The 17,429-nt window shown below is 40.6% G+C and overlaps 1 protein-coding gene across 3 annotated transcripts in view; it reads left to right on the top strand.

The window, feature by feature from the left end:
• Positions 1 to 2,515: 2,515 nt before the first annotated feature.
• Positions 2,516 to 17,429, top strand: part of RBMS1 (RNA binding motif single stranded interacting protein 1) — a 147,998-nt gene continuing 133,084 nt past the window's right edge. For 2 of the 3 annotated variants that reach the window (XM_062578335.1, XM_062578334.1), the window contains exon 1: positions 2,516 to 2,847. In XM_062578335.1, the coding sequence (XP_062434319.1) occupies positions 2,773 to 2,847 (75 nt within the window). In that variant the 5' untranslated portion in view covers positions 2,516 to 2,772. Of the gene's footprint in view, positions 2,848 to 8,235; positions 8,368 to 17,429 lie in introns of all 3 variants that reach the window. The other variant, XM_062578337.1, reaches the window with a different exon arrangement.

The raw sequence follows: 17,429 nt of genomic DNA, 5'->3' as shown, positions 1-17,429 counted from the left end.
ATTGTCTAACCTAATTTTAATAAAAAATTAGCATCATTTGAAAATTCTTATTAATCTTTAGTGGAATCACTGAGCAGTAAAAGTTTGTAATATTAAGTTGCAGGCTTAATTTTTAAATTTACAGTAATAACTATTAACCTCTGTCAATTCTGAACTTTTTTTTCCAGTGTGTCAGCTATCTGCTGAATAAATCAGAGTAGATATTCCAGTGGAAGCAGGTCTGTGATCAGAAAATACTCTAGTTGAAATAAGATGAAACCAATTTTGTTCCAACCTTGCAGTAACAGATCATGTTTGAGATTAAGCTTTAGAGCAAAAGAATTAGTTTGGAAAACTTCTAAGCTGTTGTAAAGGGTAACTGGAAAGGAACTTGGAGATTGGCTTTAGCTTTTACAGTTGCAAACAAATACAATTTAGCCAGATTTCTTCTTTCATCACTCCCAGAAGCCATCGTGGCAGAGTACATCATGCTGCTCCCCCGGCAGCTGTCAGGCTGTCTCCGGAACCTGACACAACCAAGCTGGAGACTGTTGCAGTTGTAAATGCTGGCATGGTATAGGCTGTATTTTTCCCTCTTCCCGTTTCCTAGAGATTTTTGTCTTCTGGATGCTTCTCTCCCCATTCATGATTGCACAACATCCTTGTGACAACTACAGTAGCTGTTTACGTGAAGACGGATTCTAGGAAAACGTTCTGCTATTTCTAGCTGTCTTTAGTACAATTTATGTTTTCTTTAAAAACACTCTTATTCTCTCCTCCTCATCAAGAAAGCCTACGCAAAATCAATCCATCAGCTACTACTCTTTATTTCTTCTCCTCCTCCTTGCCTGTCCTGTTTTTCTCAACAGGAAACTGAGTGAGTAACTACGTTACTACCCGTCACCGTCACTCAAGAGAGGCCAGCGCCACATTCTTTGTAGTTCAACCAAGAACTTCAGACCACGATTTGGCAGTTCCTAAAGGTATCTATAACTGCTGAATATCATCACATATCTGGGCTGTAGCAACACATTTCCCCATGAAGCTCTGAAACTTCATTTCTGCTATCCTCTGACCATATGCTATCCTGGAGGCATCTTAGCTTGTATTCTTTAGATAAAATTGCTTCTTGTATGCTTTTTACACTGCATAAACTTTAGTGCAAGTCAACAGAAGACAGCTGACTTTGGCCATGGCCTTTTTGGCTTTTCCAAATGCACATTCTTAACTCTCTCAAGTACCTGACATTTCTGTCTTGCTCACATTTTCTCCAGCTTTAATCTTTGTGCTTCAGGCTGGAAGTTACCCATTTGGACTCTAAAATATTGACATCTCATACCCGTTCTGAGTTCACCTCTTTTTTTTCTTAGTCATTTGAGCTGGTCTTAAAAAAAATAATAATAATCAAAACTCCTGGGCATCTTTCCTGGGGGAGAAGCCTTATCCTAAAGATACAACAAATATTTTAATATGTGTTGCAGGCATATACACATTTCCTCCATGGAACAAACTTGTACAGAAATACCAGGGGCCAGCTAGGTGAGCTGCAGTGTCATTTTTGTACTTGTCCTCTGCTCAGCTGGAATTTGGATGAATATCTGCAGTTACCTTTCATTCCTCAGCCTGCACTGGGAAAGCTGCATTTGCTATTGCACTAGGATGCTTGTAAATCCAAAAGTTTTTTAACCCTTGTTTCTGTATTATCACATTTTGCTTGGTTAATGCTAATACACTCAGCAGACTGGTGGACCTTACATATAGGATTTATTAATTAAAAAAAGTGCCGTTGGCCAAAAATGATAGTGATTAGCATGACAAAGAAATGGCATCTGCTCTGAGGATCAGTTTATCGTTAGGTAGAAAAGAGATGTTTCTCAGAAGTGAACGTGTCGGGGGAAGTGTTTTTATTACAAGTAACAACAGATTATAGTGTGCTGTTAGTTAATGTTTGGGAAATTATCCTTCAGAGAGAAAATATTCCCGTGGAAAAAACAAAACAAAACAAAACCTGCAGCACCTATTGACTAGAGCAGCAATGGTTCCTGTTGGAGAAGGAGGTGCACCCAGCGCATCTGGCAAAAGTACAAACTGAAGGATGTTCTACGGACCTGAGAATTTGGTCTCGCTTTGTGGCTGCTGTTCCGTAGCCTCCGTTCAGCACTGCAGTCCCTTCCGCTTCGAGCAGGCAGATGGACCCTCTACCGCAAGGCGGAACTGAAGCCAATGGAGTTTTCCCAAATTACATCCCGTCCTTCCCTAAAGCCTGCGCTCTGCACCAGTGCTCCCCTGCGGGCTGCACAGAGAGCGAACGGCGAGCAGCCAGCAGCACCGGCCGATCAGGTCAGCGCGGAGCCGCGCGCGGGCGGGCGCGGCCGCCGCAGCCCCCCTGCGCCGGACCCCGCGCCGCCTCCGCGGGGCAGCGCGCCCGCGCCCCCGCCGCGGGGCTGCCCCGGGCGCTAAGCGCCGCCCCTCGCCCCCCCCCCGCCAGCCCTGCCCCGCCGCCTGGCACCGCCGCCGCCCCGAGCGCTCCCCGCGCCGCCAGCCGCCGCCGCCGCTCGGCCCCGGCCCCGGCCGGGCGGGGACTTGGCAGGAACTCCCGGCGAGCAGCGAGCGCGCCTGCCCCCGCTGCCCGCCGCCGCTCCGCTGCGGCGTAAGGGCGGAGGAGGAAGGTCTGGGCTCGGCCGAGGAGCAGCAGCCGGGGAGGAGGAGGCAGGAGGGAGAGAGACGGAGAGGCGGCTGGAGCCCCCCAAAGTGCCCCCCCATCCCTGCACTGCAGGCTACCTTTCCAGCTTCATGGGCAAAGTGTGGAAACAGCAGATGTACCCCCAGTACACCACCTACTACTACCCCCAGTATCTGCAGGCGAAGGTAGGCTACGGCACCGCCGGGGGGGGGGCGGGCGGCGGGGCTGCGCCTGGCGCCGCTCCAGGGCGCCGGGGCCGGCGCCGAGCGCGGCCGGGGCTGCGGGGCAGCGGCCCGGCGAGGCGGCAGCTCGGAGCGGGGCACGGAGGCAGGAAAGAGCCGGCGGCCCCTTCCTGCCTCCGGGGGCGCGCGGGGGAGCCCGGGCCGCCCCCTGCTTCCCGTCCGCGACCTGCCTCCGGCCCCCTCGCCTTCCCCTGCCGCCGAGCCGCCCCTCCTCTTCCCCAGGCTCCCGCTGTGCCTCCTCCTTCCCCGGCGCGTCCTCGGCCACCGCGCTGCGAAGCGGAGCGCTGCGGAGCCCGCCGGGCCCCGCGCCTGCTTCTCCGCCTAGCAGGGGCTCGCGTAAGGAGGGGAAGGAGCCAAACTTTCACCGGCAGGCCCCAAGCTGGTGCTCTCCGCTGGGCATAGCTGCGCCTCCAGCCGAGGCGGGGGCGCTTTGCTCTGCCGGGGGTGGGTGGCCGGACCCCCTGCTTGCGGCGGTGGTGGATGCTGGCGCGGCTGGCCGAGCTCGGGGCTCCTCTTCGTGTGCGGAGTTGGACCTCATCTCGTAGCTCACGGGCTGAGTTACAGCCCGGCCCCTGGTGTGTACCGTTGCACGCGGCTAGCTGTTTGCGGGAGAATTGATTTTAGTTGTTCCTGTGGTGGTGCTGCTGTATCTCCACCTTTCTCTGGCTTTTTTTTTTTTTTATTATTTTTTTTTCCTCCCCCTCTCTCCTTTGAGCCTGTAAGGGCAGCGAGTCCCACTGCTCTAGAAGCATCATACTGCAAACTGGCAGATGCAGAGGTGGTTGCATCAGCTGTCTGGAACATTTAGCATAAGCCTCTCCAACCACCAGTGTCCCTCCCCACACGAATCAAAACAGACCCATATGCGGCTTCAACGCGTGAACTTTTTTTCAGAAGTTGTTAATTTTTGTTGTTGTTATTGGAGAGTCCTGGTTGTGTAGCAGTAACGGAACAAGAATTTCTTTCTCTTAATCTGCAGACTTGATAGGCTCTCCTGCTTACAATTCCTGTTACGCTATGGTGAAAAGTAATTTATGTTGTTTGGCTGAAAAATAAATTCAGTTTGACAGTCATGAGATGATTTATGAGTAGGCTTAGAAATGTGCTTTCACATAGACAGAAATTTATAGAAATATGATAAAGGTCTTTAGGTGATATTAAACAACTAATTTTCTCTTAAATGCATAATCGACATCTGGCTAAATAGTGCTGTAGTTGTTTAAAGATTATGCTGCAGAGTAATCACTTCAGTACTCTTTAGCTGGGTATGTTTAACGCATTCTTTTTAAGAAGATAGCCTGAATGGATAGCCTTTTGCATCACTTGACACTTCTATGTAAATATTCTCAGATGAAAAGAATCTTTAGAAACACTTATCTTCCTAATTTTTATATGGCATTAATAAGTTACAAAGTAAGTACATAGCATTAAATACAGACACACACACACACACATTAATGTATAAAGCAATGTCACTTGCCTTTTTTTGCCCTGTAAATAATTGAAGAGGCAGATGAACTGTAACAGCTTACTGTAGTGATTAGGGTATGAGCCTAGAAACCCATGATCCTATGAGAGAGCTTGATGGACCATCTTCTGAAAATGTTTCCTGTACAGATAATTTAATATTGATTTGTGTTACAGTCAATGACATCTTCAAAACATCTTACAGTCTTTGCTATAAAATTATACAGCCTGAAATTACCTTACTTTGTTTCAGCAGAGAGAGCACATGGCCATTTGACCTACACACGTGAAAGCAAATATCTGATGATTCAGTGAAAGTTTCCTGTTCTGATACATGTTGATCTTTAATAGAAGAAGGTGGCCCTTTATTGTAAATAAAAGGGCCAATAACTGTAAGCTTCAATATTCAAGCATATAGAATTCAGTATTATAAGCAGTTTTCTCATTATGGATTCTGTCTGAACCTGTAGAAAAATAAATTTAATTAATAATTTTCAGTTTGAGCCCTAAAACAAACTGTCATCCTCTATGTAATTTTTTTCGGTAATTCGGAGGAAGTCTTTTCTTATTTATCAAACAAAAATTATAATAGAATTGATCAGCCTTTGTTGAATGTATGGTGAGTGGTGGTACGTGATTACAGGGGGCAAAGTAGGAGTTTTGGAAACAAGAACATTTTCCTTCTCATATTGTCCTTACTGAAGTAATTACAGAAAATATGCTGACTAATAAAATGCAAATTGATAATTAGGAGATGATGGGAATTACTTAAAGATTTTTTTTTTTCTGTAGAGAGCTCAAAAATATTTATTAGAAATTATATGCATTCCTAATGGCTGTATAGCGTGAAATGTTGATATTGTCAGCTACTTTAATTGGTACAAAAGTATGTTATACATTTTAAAAACAGATTTTGTATTTATCTGTTGTGATCACCATAATCTTATTCATGAAGAACTCAGGCTGTTTCCGTAATATGTTCAGGGAGAGAATATAAACATTTGCTGTGATTCAGTGCCCCTCCCCCTAATCTTAAGGAGTTCAGCACCAAAAGAGAGTAGAAAAGCCATGGGCTTAAATAAAATGAGCAAAATAAACATGGAGATAAGGTGCAAGGCTTTAAATATGAAAAATTATTATAGCTTTGAAAATAGAAAGTTTGAAATGACTTCAAGATGAAGCTTGTAAAAACCTTCGGCGTTTTCTAGGCAGCGACAGTTTTTACTCTGGCAAATTATATGTTTGACATATCCATTGGATCTTTTCCATCTTCTAATAAATGTATGTTTTATGACAGTTCCTATATCACAACGTTGTTTGGTGTATCAGAGTGCATCATAAAAATATTTTCCAATTCAATGGATATTTCTAAACATTTAGATTCCTTCCTCAAGAGTTTTTCTGTATCGTTGCTTTTCAAATTTCAATTCAGTTGTCTTTCATTACCTTACTTAATACTTTGTTTGTAATGAAGAGATTCTGTACTTCAAAATTTTAGAAAATAATGTTAATTAAGATGATATGTTTTGCTAATGCTTAAAGGCCTCTTTGAGTAGGAATAAAATCTCACTGTGCCAGGCAAAGTATTATAATATTTAGCAGAACATGCACACATAAACAAATACAATTGTGTGTGTGTGTGTATATATATATATATATATATATATGTATGTATGTATGTATATGCCAAGATGTGTTTGTTTTAGTTGAATGAGAAATAGAAGTGAATTTATGCTTCATTTTCATTTTACTAAATATCAAATGTAATTCAGGGCACTCCACAGAATGAGTTACAAATGAGTTGTGATAACCAGCTGTATTGCTGGTTTTTATTTGGACCACAATGTGACAATATAACTGTCAAATTTTATTGATAGGTTTTTGTATCATAAAGGAAATCTGTTTACTTAAAAGCAAGTTAGTAAACTGTAGCATTTCCCATAGATTTCATGGTTTATTTAAAACCTAAACGCCTTATAATAAAAGATAATATTGCTGCGATAGTTGAATCCTAATTCATTTGTGTGGTATTTGGTTACAGTGACTCAAAAGAAATGAACTCTTAAAGTGATTTTTTGTTAAGTTATAGTGTGACTTGGTGGCCACAAAATTAGCGTCCTGGCAGCTGTAGAAGGAATTACTGTCTCTAGAGCTTTGTGTAGATTTTAGAAGGGACTGTAGACTGATGCTAACTTGTAGTGCACAGACAGATTTTACTATGTCAAAAACTTTCATGCTGATGACAGCAAACATTAAAATGGGAAATTTTCACGCAAGTCTGCTTTGCTGGTGGTAGGGTAAGTGGGAAATCTGTTGAAATGGAGCTTACTGTAGGGGTAAACAAAGCAGATCTGAAACTTCATTAGGGGACAAATGATAATCCATAATATAGTATACTGTATATGATGTTAAATACACTGAGGTACAAGCTTCTTGTTTAGATGCTTCTGCTGCAGAAGGTGTCAAACGCTCTCGTGGTGAGCTGCTAATGGGGTGCCTTTGCCGCTGCACTCGTGGCGTTCTGTATTCAGCGCAGGTCTATTGCCCTTTAAAAAGTTTTACTAGCTTATGACCTGATTTTAATCAGAGTAAATGATTACTAATTCTAATCAGTTTTGTTGGATTTATTCCTTATTCACTGTGTCTGTAAAATCTTTACATACTGGAAGGCAAGTCAAGTTTGTAGTCATACAGAGCACGCATGTACGTATTTGTAGAATTTTATAGAAATAGTTTGCATAACTTCTGAGTGAAATAAGTTATATTAATTGTCCATAATTCTGAATCTCTCTGGTCCTGGACTAGGTTTGGGAATCCATTAAAAGCACAGTTTAGCTGCAGGCAAACTTTTTGTCTCTGAACAGTTACCTGATCCTGTTAGCTTCATTAGCCTCCTGAATGTGTTCTCTCCCGTTCCCTCAAGGCTAGGGTTTTATTGTGCCCCAGAGGTGTAACTGTCCAAAGAATTCCTTAAAAAATGCTTCATGTTGAGAAAGGGAAAGAAGCTCAAAGTCTATCAAATTTGAAGAAATATTTGAAAGTCCTGGTGGTATAAAATAATATTAGGGGATGTAAAAGAGAAATGAAGAGTGGTCACTAGAAACAACACTTTCTCTTCTCCCAAACTTGCCCAGTCCAGACCTGGGAGTGCCTGTTTGCATCTGTCCAACAGACAGCCCAGTGACTTTTTAGATTCACTTACTTTATATAATTTTCTATTTTCATACAAATTTCTGTTGCAACGAGAGTTCAAACATATAGTTGTATTATTTAATTGTTCCAGCTAGCTTGCTTTGAGTGGGAAACCTCTATACTTGTCACAGTTAAAACTCCTTTTATCTTTTAAGTTTTATTTTGGGTAGCTTGCTAAGAACTTGAAATAGGTTCTTCAGAACCCGTTTCTAGAATAGTTCTTGTATTTGCAAAAGTTGAAGCCTTTCTAGAAATGGATAAGGTAAGCCACAGTACAAGTATGCAAAGGTCATACAAAGCTTTGCAAATGTTCCTCGTCTTTGCCTTGAAATACTTGTTTTGCCTTGAATTATTCTGTATCAGAGCTTCTCTTGAGAAGTCATATCAGATAGCCCAGTGGGTAAATACAGGTTAGAAGTAGGATGTAACTGGATACATTGTTAATACTTGTGACTTTAGGAATGCTCCAATGCAGGGAATCCACACCAGGAGCACTGCGTTGTTTGACAGAATTGGAAAGAACATACACTAATGTATCGTTCATCGTTGCTGTAACTATATAAATTGCTCAGATGAAGATACAGATGCATTAAATGTAGAAACACTTTGCAGTGCCTTCATTTTGAAGACTGGGTTCATTGAAGTCAACACGAGTTTTGCCTTTGATTTCAGAGGAACAGCATTTGATTCACTAGAAGCTTGATTCATTCTTGGGATGTGCTGACTGTACTGAAGTACTTGGTGATTCACGGTGTTCATAACCATCACTGTGCTGGAGGAGCAGTTGGGCAGTGCAACCAGACTGTAAGTGGATTGTGCAGATGGGGGTTGTAGTCAGGGAAAAATAACAGTGGCAGATGTGCTGATTTTGTGTTTTTTGAGGGGAAATCTTTTTAAAAGGAAGTTTCAAAAAGCCATGTGTTTTGTCCTGTACTGGAATGTCTTTAGAAGGAATAAATGGTATAAATATACTTGCACTCAGAGACTGAACTTGCAAATGCCAGTGGAAAAGTATTTTCCTCATGTCATAAATTGTATAAATGACAGATTCTTAGCTGTGTAATTTCTGAAAGTTTGATACTAAATTCATCCTTGGAATCCACTGTGCTTTGGGCTTTTGGGCTTCATTTGATGCTGTATCATTGACCTCATCTAACAAATGTCAAAAAAAAAAAAAAATTGGTCCTCGTCCTTGATTGACTGGTAACTTCATGGCTGTTGTATGAGTCAAGTCCTGACTCTGATGGTATTACGGGATCGACTTTTTCACAAAAGTGATAAAGCAATGTATGGTTTGTCAAGGCTTTAAAAAATTACTCAGTGTGCTGTTTTCCTTTGGTGTTTGATTATTAACTACCGGATACCTGCTGTATTCCAAAACTCTCTTCAAATCAATGATCAAGCTGTATGGAGGTTATATCCAGTACCTAGGCAACAACTGTAAGAGACCGGAATTATGTAGTATGTCTGATTTGTGCTAGTGTATTTTTTTAGGTTTATCTTCAAAGTAAGTATCCCAAGGCAGTCATGAAAAGTGTCCAGTAAGTTTGTGGCAGGAGTTAATTTTCTGTGAATAAAAGTTTTTTTTTTTTATTATTTTTTATTTTTTTTAAGAAGTATATCTTCCTTCATGACTCTACTGTTACTCTCTGTAACAACTGTAGGGTTTTTTTTCATGAACCACAGTTGAGCATGCTTTTTAGATTCTTACCCTTATTAGTAAAAGAAACACTCTACTGCAAAGTACTTTGCTTCTAGTTAGAGCGTAAAATTTCTGGTCTCAATCTCAATTTACTGAGAGTAAATTTCAAAGTTTCTACTAAACGTTAAAGGAACAATGGAAAGATGGGCAAAATTATTAAAAAAATCCCAGTGGAGAATAATATAGTAAAGCATTGTTTTCTAAATCTATTATTCAGTAAAACAATACATTACAGAAGGATGCCTATTTAGGATATACCACAATGCATCCAAGTAAAACTTGGATGGAATTTTTAAGCTGCTTTAAAATCTTGTGACGTTCTTTGCTGTCAGCATTGATAGTAGCTCCTTTGCTCTTACTCGGAAAGGTAATTGATGCTGCTCATCCAGTGCTGCTGATGAAGGGCACTTCATTGTGGAAGCAGCGAAGAAGTTTGAACAAAGGCAGAGTAACAAGCTGGAAAATATAGCTTGGTACAGTTGCATATTTCAGGTTCAGCCTTCCCGGTAGTCATAATCAAGAATTATTAACACAGTACCTTAAAAATTAAATTGTTTTTCATGAAACTATGCTTCTGGTTTGAGAAATAATCCTTTCAAGACATATGTTGAGATTTAACCAGAAATGTTCTACACAGTGATAGGTATTCATTCTTGGTTGTATTGTATGCTTGTTCTATGGCCCAGGCAAAATAGTGATCACATAACTATTCCCAGTGTAAATCATCTGCTTAGTTAAACAATTAAAAAATGCTGGGAAAACATGCTGATTAAAATTTTGTTTTTAATCTGAGTTTAATTCATTTCACTCAGAACACTGGCACACAACACATTCAGGACACATTTACCTTGGTTAATAGATGATAATTACCTGATTTCATGCACTTTTAATTTATTTTAGTCGTAATACTGAGATCTGCCTTTAAATCTAATTATCTTAAATTCTAAGGTGAATTATATTATCACAAAGTTGAGGGAGACTAAGAGCTTGGACATGGGTATAGCCAGGTACTATGGCTCACTTGCTTCCTGGTAATTTTGGGAGCCATCGTACTCTGATGACATTTCTGAGTGCTTAAGAAAGCATTTGATCTCAGTTGCTCTGACTTGATGAAATCGTTAAAAAATACATTTCAGGTAAACTGCTGGAATCTCAATCTGCAGCTAAGTCCTGTGATGACTGGTTTAAAAAACATTTCAAGCAGGTAAACAGAGCTTACTGATGCTAAGTGCAACTCAAAATGTTCAAGGCCGCTCTTGTGCATTGAGGGCAAACTGTTGATCTTCCATGCAGAGGTAGAGTGAATGGGCTTTACTCTGAGGATTTTACTACAGGTTAAGAACTGAATTCCCTTGCTTGTCTCTTGGCAACACACACTGACACAATTTCTATAGCAGTTTATAGGCTCTGGTAGTATGTGTGACCTCTTCTATCCCTCAGGCCATAGCTACATAATCACTTTAATTTTACAGAAGTATGCACAGCAGCCAAAAAGTGCAGTCTTGTCTTCCCCATTGCCTCCAGCAACTCATTCCTGTCCCTTCCCGTGTACTGGTGCTGGCGTTTGCATGATCAGTTCATGAACTGAGTCAAGAGACTGGTGTGGCTGAAAACTAATCCAAAACTTCCCAAACGTGATATGTTTTTATAGAGGCATAACTAATGAGGTACCTAAGGAGTCTGAGATTTGCTTTGCTATGGGTGAAGTTGTTCTTGAGAAAAGTGCACCCTCTTGGGTATCACTTTTGTACAACAAAATCATGGTGATTCTTTCCCTAAATAAAAGGCTTTCCATGTCATTGGCAGAAATGATGAAAGATCAAAGTCAATGGAAGATGCAACATAACGCTTAGGTTACCAAAATCTGTTAATCGTGTATAATTGTAGATAGCTGATAAAATCATTTAAAAAAATGATGCTATTTCTCTTTTACTATTTTAAATTGTGTTTAAATTTGTGTATTTAAATTTAAACTTTACTATTTTAAATTATTGATGCGCTAAGTGTTTAAAAAATGTTTTGGGGCTGTCTTTCTTATGACCAAGGAATGTGGAAGAAAATGTGGAATAAGTTGGCTTAGTACATTTTGAGAGGGCTTAAGTTAGGGAGAAAAGAATCAAGTGTGAAAGGGACTTCCAGAGGGCTTGTAGCATAACGTTGCACAGCTAACTTTCCATTTTCAGCGTACTGTAACATTGATATTTTATTTCATTCTGAGGAGAGAGGGAGAAGGCTGGCACTTCAAATTAGCAGCAGCTGCAGAATTAAGACAAGGGTGTTAGTGACTCATTTGGAAAAGTACTAGCTAAAACAGTCTGTCTCCAAGAAAAAATGTTTAGGGAGGGTTTATGATATAAACTTTTAAATTTCATAAATAGTGCCTGTGATTTTCTGGTTTCCTCCAGGTAGCTTTTCTGATTAGTGGCCATTCCTTTTTACCAATTGTGTATTAATGAGGTGAGGAGACCTCATTAATACGTGTGAACGGGGACCTTTCTGAGGGGAAACATCCCTGTTAATAGGATCAAAGACTCCAGAATGCCTCTTAATTCTTTTGACTCAGTCAGCTAGCCAAAAAATTCACATTCTTGGATTGTTCCAGGTAGAAGGAAAAACTGGTGATCATCAGATATTTCTTTGATGCTCCTGAGTTTTTTACAGAGAATGGTCAAACTTCAGTTTCCCTGAATGCAGGAGTCCTGAATCTTAGAAGTGGCAGTTTTTGTTCGCAGTCCCAAGTTCCTTTCCCCAAATCAGAGTTTTCTTTGTTGTGGCCTTTCACAGGACCGTATCCTCAGTGCTTGTGTTTAGCTTGTTCTCTACTCTTTCCATGTCTGTATTTGCATAAGTTTTTTTTTTTCTCCTTCTGTGATGAATATATGTAAATCCCTGTTATGCATCTGCAAAGACCTGTCACCCAGTGAATTCCTGAGCAGCCTTGAATGTTAGTCCAAAAAACAAGGGAATGTTGCATGTGTTTTAGTTTGGAGGAAGCTGCTGTTCTTTACTTGTTTCTATCTTAAAAAAAAATAAATATAAGAATTTCAATGGGATTTGAGCCAAACCATAACATATTTTCATTTAAGAATTCCGTTTAAGTGTCCTAGGCTGCATTAGCAAAATTGTAGCCAGCAGGTTAAAGGAAGTCATTATTCCTCTCTATTCAGCATTTTTATCTAGATTACTGTGTCCAGTTTTTAGTCTCCTCTGTACAAGAGAGACATTGACATACTAGTGCAACGCCTATGGAGGGCCACCACCATGGCTAGGGGACATGATATATGAGGAGTGGCTGAGGAAACTGGCTTTGTTCAGCATTAAGAAGATAAGGGAAGTTTTTACTGCTGTCTACCACTGCTAAATGGGAAAGTGTGGAGAAGATGGAGAAGACTCTTAGAGGTGCGAGGGGGTAGGATCACAGGATAAATTGTTTGGAAGAAACCTCAAGAGGTTTCTAGTCCAAACTTCTGCCAAGGAGAGTCTGCTAGGAGATCAAGACCAGGATGCTCAGGGCTTTATCCAGTCTGGTCTTGAAAGCCTCTGGGGATGGAGACTGCACAGCATCTTGGCGCAACCTGTTCCAATGTCTGGCTATCCTCATGGTGAAAAAATGTTTCCTTATTTCCAGTCTGAACCTCTCTTACTCCAATTTAGGCCCACTGCCTCGCATCCTCACGCCACATACCACTTTGAAGAGCCTTGCTCTGTCTTACTGATAACCTCCTCATAGGTACTTGAAAGTTGCTATTAAGTCCCATGAAAGCCTTTTCTTCTCTAGGTTGAACAAGCACCAGTTTCCTTAGCTTCTTTTCAATAGACCACTTGTTCCAGCCCCCAACAGTAGATCCCTGGGGTGCTCCACTTGTTACCAGCCTTCAGGTGGATCATGACCCATTAATTGCAATTCTCTGAGCCTGGCCACCCAGTTGATTTCTTACCTGTCTAATTGTCTACTCATCCAAAATGAAATATTCCTTTCTTGAATATTGTAGGAGACAGTGTCAAAACCCTTGGTCTAAGTGAATGACATTAATTTCTCTCGTCTACACATCTAGGAGTTTTATCATAGAAGGCAATTTGCCATAGGATGCAAGAAAACAGACACAAGCTGTGACATGAGAAAATTCTAAATAGATATGAGGAAAACCTTTTTTACCATGAGGGTAAAGCACTTGAACAGGTGCCCGGAGGGGCAGTGGAATCTCCATCCTTGGAGACAGCAAAATCTCATCTGGACAGTCTCTCCCTGAGCAGCCTGATCTAGCCTGCTCGCAGAGGGAAGTTGGACTTGATGACCTCCCAGCCCTCCCTTCCAATTTAGGTCCTTTTCAACCTAAATTAATCTGTGATTCTATAAATTAGACCCTGATAACTGTATCATCAGATTAAAGGGCTCTAAAGTATCTGTTATCGTTCCTCCTGTGCTTCATCATTGTAAGCTGTGATACAGCGTTTGTGAAGGAAAGGTATGGAAGGGATTCCCTCTTTCTGTTTGACAGAATATGCATTCTAGAAAAACGCAAATGACATTTCAGTAATCTCTTCAGCATGTGAATTCCCTTATCCCATTTAAGCAAATATCTTCTTTAAGCTACTTAAATTTTAAGAATTAGGTTTGACTGTTTGTTTATTTTCCTCCTGGCACAAAACTAGTGCTACAGAACTGCCACAAAGTGTGACAGACGTGTAAATTCTCCTACCAAATCGCCGCTTTAGGCTGACATTTCATGTTTTTGCATCAAATGTGATTTTTTTTTTTTGCACAAGTTTTTGTCTTGGATATGGATTAAAAATTAAATAAAAAAATAATTAACCCCAAATTAAATCTTGTTTCTTCAGAAGCAGACATTGTTCAGAGCAGCAATGAGCGCTAAGAAGGGCAGTATGTTGGCTTTCTAGCAGGGTAAACGGTGGAGGAGTTAGGTTGCTCCTTTCGTCCTTCATTGACAGTTCTGCGGTGACTCCGGTGAATTTGCTTCCCCCACGCAGTTTCTTTAACCTGCTCTCCTTGGATTAGTGCTTCTTTCCAATGTCTATTATATACTGACTTCCCCAAATTTTTCTAAAGATTTTCAGTTGCAGGAATAGTAATAGGAAACTCTCAGGAATCCAAACCCTGAAAGTAATCTTAGAGAGGCTGCCACTACTAGGTCTTAAAAAAACCAACAAAAAAAAAAAAAAAAATCAACCAAAAATGCCCCAAACCCCACACAGCAGTAGTTGGCAGCCAGATTGATGATTTAAAAAAAAAATTAGGCCCCATCAAATGTCAGTTCATTTTTTTCACTGCTAATTAAATAGTGTGATTGTAATTGTTTATTAATTCTGAAAATCAGGTTTCTATTATGTGCCAAATTGTGTATTCAGGTACCTGAGATGTGATAATGTTGTCTTCAAGATGACTTCCTTATAGCCAAAAAGTTGCAGAGACAGCAGAATTATCAGGTGACTCCAGGTCATTATCACAGAAATGAAATTGCCTAATTGAATAGTTCTTTATTCCCTTCTTTATCTTAGAATATGTACTTTGATGGTGCCTTGACTAACTGAACATAAATAAAAGTGAAGATTTTACAAAAGCATAAGGCTGTGAATAACCGAGGAGATATTTGTACATGGGATATTTCTGCTCTTAGAAACTTTAAATGCTGTTCTTGGGCTTTTATTTAGTTGGATGCCTGGGAACAGGAAGGAGTGTAATCTCACATCTGACACTTACATGGTAAGTAGCCATGCATCTTTCCAGAAACCACAAAAACCATGGAATTTCCAAAATGAAAGTAGAGTGACAGAAGCTTACTTTGCCATGTTGTCCTAAAAAGAGGCAGAGAAGCAGCTATGCATACGTAATATCTGCTACCATGTTCCTTCTTTTAAAACTGAAGAGTGTAATTCCATGTCAGATGAATAATTGAATAATGAACAAATAAATAATGAATGCTTATTTTTTACTCATATGAAATGTAACAGGCCATTTTCTATGCTTGCTTACACCCTATTCAGCTCTGTCAAAACTAGAATAAATGACTTCTTTTGCTGATTTTCATGTAAAGTCTAGAAACGTATATATTGAACAACTGAGATTTTGCCATTTCTGTAGCAGGCCTTTTCTAAGAGTAGGGATTTCTGAGTGTCATCTTCCCAGATTTAATCCATCTTTATCACTGATGGAAAATATGCTGCATACCGTCTGATTGTTATTATCATCTAGGGAAGATGCTGCAGATCTCTATGCTTTGGTTGTGGTAAGACACATGCATCTTAAAAATGTATAGAATATATATTTTGCTTTAGATTTAGCTACTAATTGGTAGAAAAAGATCACTGTTGATTCAGTTTCCTTGATTTGACCGGTTATCATTATTGTTTGGTGCTTGACAGTGTAGTATCCACTCTGTAGGATAGTCTGTGCTTCAAGTCACTTGGATATTGGGCAACCTAGTGAAGTAGGTGTGTGCATGTATTATTTACAAAATATCCTGGGTTGCTGTCTGTGCATAATGAAGTCATCCATACACAGAATGGACACTTGGTTGTAGTTTTCTTGTAAATTTAGATCTTCATCCTTTTATTGACACCAATATGGAGCTCCACGCGTTCTGTAATTTCATAGAATCCAGTCTTTGCAGAAAAATCATGCACCAAAATTTTAACTTTTTTTAATGAGCTGAAGAAATGAGAAACAGATCATACCATTAATTTTCATATTTATTTCATTAGAATCCTCCCTTTTTTCAGTTTAAAGGAGGCAGCTGCCAAATTTCCAAACCATAGCAGACTATTGTTGGTGCCACCCTACAGATTTAAAGCAGAATTCAAGTGCCGTTTCCTGTGCATCACTTGGGGACAGAGGAGAGAAGACTTCCCTGGTATCGAGATGTTCAGGAGACAGAGCTTTGATTTCTGGGAGTCGAAAGCTGGGAGCCGTGTCTGAAAATTACATTGTGTTTTACAGTTTTAGTGAGAATATTTTTGATAATCAGTGCTTTTAGGAATAGCATCTGGAAAAGAGGAAAGGAAAGAATGGATCAAAGTACCAACAAGATAACAATACAGCAGTAGTCTGGTTTCTGTAACTTTATATGCTCTGGACGTCACTAAATGGTAGATGTCTTTGGGAGAGCTACCTGCTGTTAGTTACTGCCTCAGCAAGACCTGGAGCAGCTGGCCACGGGAGCGATGGGTTTGCACAGAGCTGGGTTGTTCCCTACGGCTGATCTGCTATACTTTCTTCGCCCCTCTAGCATTGAGCTCAGCTCTGAAAGTGGCTTAAAGTCCCCTAAAGCTGGCAATAGACCTGTCTCTAGAGCCTTACATCGTCATTTGAGATCCCATTTGGGGAGAAGAGGAAAAGGTAAGTGAAAAATACAAAGCTGGACAGTTGGAAAATGTAAGAAAAACTGATTTTGAAAGAGGAAAATGGCTGCAGAGAAAAGATAAGGGAAAAGAATGAGAAAAGGGCAGGAAGGAGAAAAGGCACAGTTCAGCGGCGAGCTGGGGCACCTGTGCCAGCGCGTGGCACGAGAAGACGTGTGGCTGCCAGGCCGCCCGGGGGGGCTGCGTTCCCGGCAGGGGGAGGCTGACGGCGCCATTCTGCAAGAGCTCGTTTTGGGCACCGCTGAAGTTCATCAGGAATTAAAGGTTATTTTACAGAAAGAATGGAGATTTGGGGGAACAGACAGGCAAGGCCACAGGGAGAGGTCTTGTTTGATGCAGATTGCGAGAGGACAAAAGATACTCACGGGGCAAGTTTGGCGCTTACCTTTGCGTCTAAACTGCCGCAGCCGTGTTGTGGTACCGTAGGCGTATGTTACTGAGGTAACTCCTCACAGCTGACGACTTTACCATTTCTTTTTCTTTCTTGTAGCTTATACATCTGTTTTCCTATTGCACTGAAACTAGAGTAAGTGTGAGATACTTCCTGAACATGCTCTTAACAAATGACGTGATGATTTTGCTGTTGTTTTTAATATTTTATATGCTTAGAAATTCTCTTATCCTGATATGTCTGGTGTAATGATGAAACCAAGAAAATCTACAGTACAATAAAGACTAAACACAGTTGGCTTCCACTTAGCAGTCAGATTATCAGTATACCATATAGCTGCTACTCTAAGCAACAGTGGCTGAACAGAAGAAAAACTTTAGAAGGCATTGGTCTCGA

The sequence above is a fragment of the Rhea pennata genome, chromosome 6, assembly GCF_028389875.1.
Source record: "Rhea pennata isolate bPtePen1 chromosome 6, bPtePen1.pri, whole genome shotgun sequence".
Taxonomy (NCBI): Eukaryota; Metazoa; Chordata; class Aves; order Rheiformes; family Rheidae; genus Rhea; species Rhea pennata.
This window is presented reverse-complemented; position numbering and strand designations above follow the sequence as displayed.